At 39.3% G+C, this 7,366-nt stretch overlaps 1 protein-coding gene across 1 annotated transcript in view; it reads left to right on the top strand.

Moving 5' to 3' along the window:
- The first annotated feature begins 1,844 nt into the window (after window positions 1-1,844).
- Window positions 1,845-7,366, top strand: part of LOC131280760 (uncharacterized) — a 56,195-nt gene continuing 50,673 nt past the window's right edge. Inside the window, exon 1 of the mRNA XM_058309242.2 lies at window positions 1,845-1,912. Within this exon, the coding sequence (XP_058165225.1) occupies window positions 1,880-1,912 (33 nt within the window). The 5' untranslated portion in view covers window positions 1,845-1,879. The remainder of the gene's footprint in view (window positions 1,913-7,366) is intronic.

The raw sequence follows: 7,366 nt of genomic DNA, 5'->3' as shown, positions 1-7,366 counted from the left end.
ATCACTCATCCTCATGGGCACCAGTTCTTTCTCTGTCAAAACTTTTTTATTGGGAGGAGGGGACATAGTCTTGATATAGTTATTCTCAATGAGGGGCAATCTTGCCCCACCCCAGGAAAGGGACATTTGGCAATGTCAGGGGACATTTTTGGTTGTTACATTTGGATGAGGTAGATTGTTAGTGGCATCCTGTAGGTAATGGCTAGGGATACTGCTAAATGTTCTACAGTGCACAGGACAGCTTCTTGCCACATAGAATTACCCAGCCCAAAAAGTCAATAGAGCTGAGGTTAAGATAGTCATTTGTTTGCCAAAAGCATTCAATCATTCTAATTGCATCTGATAGCCTATGAAATGAAGATGGAAATAGAGGAAGAGTTGTATCCTATTAGGGCAATATAATGAAACACAAACTCTTCTCCCAACCCCGAATACCTCTCCACAAAGGTAGAAGAGTAAGGAAAAAATTTTACTATCAAATGTAGTAGTCAGCCAAAGGGGTGCTAATGCAAAATACCAGAAATCTGTTTGGCTTTTATAAAGGGCATTTATTTGGGGTAGAAGCTTACAGTTACCAGGCCATAAAGCATAAGTTAATTCCCTCTCCAGAGTCTGTTGCCGTGTATTGGAGCAAGATGGCTGCCAACATTCAGCCTTCCTCTTCCTTTTGGGACTCCACGGTCCCAGCTTCTTCCAATATCAGCTGTAAGCTGGGATAAGTCTCATCTCTCCCAGAGCTCATTTCTCTCTGGGCTCAGCTACTGTCCTCTCTCCATAAAGTCTGCTGTAAATTCTCAGGCAAACATCTTGTCTCTTTCCCCAGGACCCCTGCCGTGTCTAATGAAACCTTCTCTCTTTCCTCACGTATATGCTTCTCTTGTGTGTTTACTTCCCATGCTCCAGGATCAAAACTCTAACCTCTCTTCTGTGTGGCGCGATTTCTCTGTGAGTCCCCACCCACTAAGAGTGCAAGGACTCAATGACCTACTGATGTGGCCCAATCAAAGCCCTAATCATAATTTGTTTAATCATGCCCAGAGGAATAGACCAGTTTACAAACATAATCCAATATCTATTTTTGGAATTCATAAACAGTGCTAAACTGCTACATCGAATAAGCACTAAGTTTTATTCTTGAATACATTACAGCTAATCTGCTAAAGACATTGAAAATAAAGAAAGAAATCTCACCCTTTTACATAGCTAAGCAGATGCTACCCAGTGCATATAGGTTCTCAAGATAAATGGTAACTAATCCTCAAGCAAGAGACTTGACAACATCATTTGCCACCCATAGTTCATCTTACTTCATCTGGGAATTGGGTTGGTTTTTGTATTTGCTAATTGCCTTTATCCGAAGGAATAATAAAACTTCCCTTATCTCTATGACAGTTAGTTACCACTTAGAACCAGATGCCTAAGTTAAACTCCTGTGGAAATGGGGAGACAGGGGTGCTAATTTCCTTGATAATATGGATCAGGGAGATGGCTCCTAGGTCCTTGAGAAAGACATCCCTAGATTGTAAAGCAGGCAAAAGATTTATTTAGTTCTTAAAATGATTTACATATGCCTCAAAGGGCCAGAGAAAGAATTACAATAAATTATCTAAATGCTCTAAGAGAAGAGAAGGGTGGGGTCTCTTTCCCTTTTGCACCAGGGAAAATTTAATATATATTTTTTCCTTTTTCAATTTGTATTTACTCTTACAATCTCCCACACCATTTTTTTTAAATACTTCATTGAAAATGAAACATCTAAACTTTAAGGCTGTCAAGTGCTTTGAAATACTGCCTCTTAACATAATTTGTTTTCAAATTTCCAATTTCTCCTTTTTTTAGGTCTTTTGGCAGAAGGGAAGATTTCACTCAAGCCACACCTATGGACACTGGGCCCCTCTATTTCTTTGACCAGGTAATATTATAGCGCAGTCTCATCAAATTATATATATTCACTTTTTAAAAAATTCAATTTTTCCGAGTGTTTCCCTCTACATTAAAAAAAAATTTAATATATTTAAAAAAAATTTATTGAAGTATAATATGTCACTCAGACATGAACATACATAAACAGTAAGTGTATAGTAATAGTTGTGAACTTACAAAACATACATAACATCATACAGGGCTCTCATACCTCACCCTACCACCAATACCTTGCATTGTTGTGAAACGTTTTTGACTAATGATGAAAGAGCATCCTCAAAATATCACTACTAGGCTCACTCTGCCTAGAGGAACCCGCACCAAATGTCAGTGTGTATTTCCATCCTCTCCCATTTCTCAGCAAGCTCTGTTCTTTCCCCTATTTCCCAATAAGTTCTTTTTACTGACCTAATTTAAAAAAAAATCACTACTAACCAAAGTATCTTATATTTGGTATATTTTCCCTCCAACCCACCCCATTACTACTTTTTTAAAATCACTTATACATGAATATACATAAACAGTAATTTAAAGTTGTGAACTTACAAAGCAAACATGCATAACATCATACAGGGGTCCCATGCATCACACCACCATCAGCACCTGGCATTGTTGTGAGACATTTGTTACAAATTTTGAAAATATCATCAAAATCTTACTACCGACTATAGCCTATATCTTAAATTTGGTGTATTTTCTCCCCAACCCACCTGTATTAGTCAGCCAAAGGGGTGCTGATGCAAAATACCAGAAATTGGTTGGTTTTTATAAAAGGATATTTATTTGGAGTAGGAGTTTACAGATACCAGGCCATAAGGCATATGTTACTTCCCTCAGCAAAGCCTACTTTCATGTGTTGGAGCAAGACGGTTGCTAATGTCTGTGAGGGTTCAGGCTTCCTGGGTTCCTCCCTTCCAGGGTCTTGCTTCTCTCTGGGGTTCAAGGTTCCTTCCTTCCCAGGGCTTACTTCTTCCTGGGCTCAGGATTCCTCTCTTCCTATGGCTGGCTTCTTTTTCCTCTGTGAGCTTACTTCCTGGGGCTCCAGCTTAAGGCTTTGGCATCAAACTCCAACATCAAAAACCCTCACCTCCAAAGCTCCAGCTCTGTCCTTTGCCATGCCTTTTAGGCCAATGCCCTAGAGATGTGGCCCAATCAAAGCCCTAATCATAACTCAATCATGCCCAGTAATAGACCAGATTACAAACATAATCCAATATCTATTTTTGGAATTCATAACTATATCAAACTGCTATACCACCCTATTATTATTATTATTATATTTAAAGATTTATTTTATTTATTTCTCCCCACCCCCTTGTTGTTTTCACACACTGTGTCTGTTCATCTTCCTTGTTTCTTTGGGAGGCACCAGGAACCGAACCGAGGACCTCCAGTGTAGGAAGGAGGCGCCTAATCACTAGAGCCACATCCAGTCCCTGCTTTGTGTCTCTTATTATGTTTTTCTTCTTGGGTCTCTTGTTGCATTATCTTGTTGCATCCGCTTCCCATGCCTGCCTGTCATGTCAGCTTGCTGTCTTCTTTAGGAGATACTGGGAACTGAGCTAGGGACCTCCCATATGGTAGGTGGGAGCCCAATCACTTGAGTCACATCCACTTCCCACTATTGTTATTTTTTCAAATATATTTTTATTACAGAAGTTGTGAACTTACAAAACAATCATGCTCATGTGCAGAATTCCCATACCACACCCCTCCATTAACATACCACACCATGGTAGAACATTTGTTACAGATGATGAGATAATATCATCAGACTACTGCCACCAATCATGATCCATTGCATCATTTGGCACACTTTTTCCATACTCCTCCATTATTAGCACAGTATGTCTTTGGCATCAATGCATGAATATTACATTATTACTGTTAACCACTGTTGTATTTTTCCCATGCTTCTCCATATTTCCACCACCCCACAATAGTGATGCACATCTACTCTGGTTCACAAAGGACATTCTTGCATCTGTACCATCAGCCAAAACTCTCATCCACCTCTGGGTTTACTATATTATTATTCTTTAGCTTTCTTTCAATTGACATTTACATCCCTATACTACCCTTTTCAGCTACATTCCCAATTATAAATCAGCTGCTACTCACTCTAATGTGTTACCATCAACTCTACATTTTCACACTCTTACAGTAAAGTTAATTAAAACTTCTATATACATTAAGCATCAGTAGTCCATCTCAGTCCTTTTCTTATCTTCTTTAACAATCCACCACCTAACACCAGGTCTTGAAAATGTTTTCCAAAATTTTCTTCTAGAGGCTTTATGTTCTTGCTTTTATATTTAGGTTTTTGATCCATTTTGAGTTAATTTTTGTATAAGGTGTGAGATAGAGGTCCTCTTTCTTTATTTAGCTATGGATATTTGGTTCTCCCAGCACCATTTGTTGAATGGGCTGTTCTGCCCAAGCTGGGTGGGTTTGACAGGCTTGTAAAAAAATCACTTGACCAAAAATGTGAAGGTTTGTTTCTGAACCATCAATTCAGTTCCATTGGTCTGTATGTCTCTCTTTATGCCAGTACCATGCTGTTTTTTACCACTGTAGCTATGTAATATGATTTAAAGTCCAGAAATGAGAATCCTTGAACTTCACTTTTCCTTTTTAAGATGTTTTGTGCTATTCAGGATCCCTTACCCTTCCAAATAAATTTTTTTTTTTTTTAAAGATTCATGTATTTATTTAATTTCCCCCCCTCCCCTGGTTGTCTGTTCTTGGTGTCTATTTGCTGCGTCTTGTTTCTTTGTCCGCTTCTGTTGTCAGTCAGCGGCACAGGAAGTGTGGGCGGCGCCATTCCTCGGCAGGCTGCTCTTTCATTTCACGCTGGGCGGCTTTTCCTCACGGGCGCACTCCTTGCGCGTGGGGCTCCCCCACGCGGGAGACACCCTTGTGTGGCACTGCACTCCTTGCGTGCATCAGCACTGCACATGGCCAGTTCCACACGGGTCAAGGAGGCCCGGGGTTTGAACCACGGACCTCCCATATGGTAGACGGACGCCCTAACCACTGGGCCAAAGTCCGTTTCCCCCAAATAAATTAATAATTGTGTTCTCCATTTATTTAAAAAATGTTGGTGGAATTTTTATTGGGATTGCATTGAAATTGTATATCAGTTTGGGTAGAAGTGACACCTTAATGATATTTAGTCTTCCAATCTGTGAGCATAGAATGTTCTCACAATTATTTAGGTCTTTATTGATTTATTTTATCAATGTATTGGAATGTTCTTACAATTATTTAGGTATTTATTGATTTCTTTTATCAATGCATTGTAGTTTCCTGAATACATGTGCTTTACATGTTGGTTAAGTTTATTCCTAAATATTTGATTCTTTTAGTCACTAATGTAAATGGAACTTTTTCCTGACTTCTTCCTCAGATTGCACATTACTAGTGTCTTTTAAAGTCTATTTCATGTGATATAAGTATAGCTACTCTGGCTCTTTTTTTTTTTTTTTTTTTTTTTTGGTTATGGCACCCATGGAATATCTTTTTCCAGACTTTCACTTTCAATCTATCCTTGGGTCTAAGATGAGTTTCTTGCAGGCAGCATATAGATGGCTCATATTTTCTTATCCATTCCACCAGTTTGTGTCTTTTGATTGGGGAGTTTAATGCCTTTACATTCAATGTTATTACTGTAAAGGCAGTTCTTATTTTACTGATTTTGGCCTTTGGGTTTTATATGTCATATTTTATTTTCACCACTATTTTGAAACTTTTAGTTACTTTAACTGATATAATCTTCATTTCTAGATTCTCTTCCAAGCTTCTTTCTCCTGTCTTTTTTTTCAGACTGTAGCACACCCTTTACTGTTGTCTGCAAGGCTGGTCTCTTTGTTATAAGCTCTCTCAGTTTCTGTTTATCTGTGAATATTCTAAACTCGCTCTCATTTTTGAAAAACAACCTTACTGGACATAAGATTCTTGGCTGGCAGTTTTTCTCTTTCAGTATCTTAAATATATCATACCACTGTCTTCTTGCCCCCATGGTTTCTCATGAGAAATTGGCACTTAATCTTATTGGGTATACCTTATACATTATACACTACTCTTCTCTTCCTGGTCTCAGAATTCTCTTCATCTTTGGCATTTGACATTCTGATTATTGTGTGTCTCGGAGTTGGTCTATTTGGATTAATTTGGATGGGAGTATGTTGTGCTTCTTGGACACAGATATCAATGTCCTTCATTAGGGTTAGGAAATTTTCTACGATTATTTCTTCAAATATTCCTTCTGCCCCTTTTCCCTTCTCTTCTATTTCTGGGACACCCATGACACCTATCTTTGCATGTCTCTTGCTGTCCTTTAGTACCCTGATGCCTTGTTCAATTTTTTCCATTCTTTTCTTCATCTGTTCTTTTGTATGTTTGCTTTCAGAGGCCATGTCTTCAAGCTCACCAATTCTTTCTTCTGCATCCTCAAATTTGCTGTTATATAATACCAGTGTGTTTTTAATTTCACTTATTGTGCCTTTCATTCCCATAAGGTCTATTTTTCTATGCATGCTTTTAAATTCTTCTCTGTGATCATCCATTGTCTTCTTAACATCCTTAACATCTTTAGCCATCTTATCAAATTTATTAAGGAGATTTGTTTGAACAACTGTAATTAGTTGTCACAACTCCTTTATGTCATCTGGAGGCTCATCTTGTTACTTTAACTGGGCCATATCTTCCTGTTTCTTGGTATGAGTTATAATTTTTTTGTTGGTGTCTTGGCATCTGGCTTACTAGATGTGTTTATTCTGGGTGCAGTTTCTCTTTTTAGTTTAGGGCTTTCTTCCCCTTTGTCCCTTGCTGGTTGTGTAGTACGAGCCAAGAATGTAGTTAGTGCTGTAAGCTGTGTTGGCTCAAGCTGCCACAGGTACTGATGAAGCTTCTCCCACTTTTCTCCTTTGCCAGGGATAGGGTCAGAGCCACAGCCATGTGTAATAATCCAAATATTGCAGGCCCAGATTGTAATTCCCCAGAAAGACTGATGAAGCTCCATGCTATTTCCTTCCCTGACTGGGGCAGGGGTGGAGTTGCAGATATGGGAAGCAGTCTATGCTGTGTAGGTCCAAAATGACTTCAGTTGTCCCAGTAGACTCCTGACTATTTAGTCTGTGCCAGCTGAATGTACCTGCTGTTACATGGAGAGCCTGGTACAGGGCCTGTCAGCCTCCTGCCTGCCAGAGGTGGCGCTGTAACCCAGGCTAGGGCTGCAGTCAGATCTGGGTGGAAAGAAGCTGGTCCCTACTATCACTCTGATTTTCAATCAGCCAGGCTTCCCCTCATGCCAGGAGCAGAGCCAAAATGGCGGCTACCAGCCTATTTCCAACTTGGACAACTTCAAACTTTAGCTGTTCTTGGGATTATACTTTAGCCTGCTGAATTTACTAATCAGTAGCTGAAGTTGGTGCCCAACAAT

This window comes from Dasypus novemcinctus, chromosome 12 (assembly GCF_030445035.2).
Source record: "Dasypus novemcinctus isolate mDasNov1 chromosome 12, mDasNov1.1.hap2, whole genome shotgun sequence".
Lineage (NCBI taxonomy): Eukaryota > Metazoa > Chordata > Mammalia > Cingulata > Dasypodidae > Dasypus > Dasypus novemcinctus.
The sequence above is the reverse complement of the archived record's forward strand: the minus strand, read 5'-3'. Positions and strand labels throughout refer to the sequence as shown.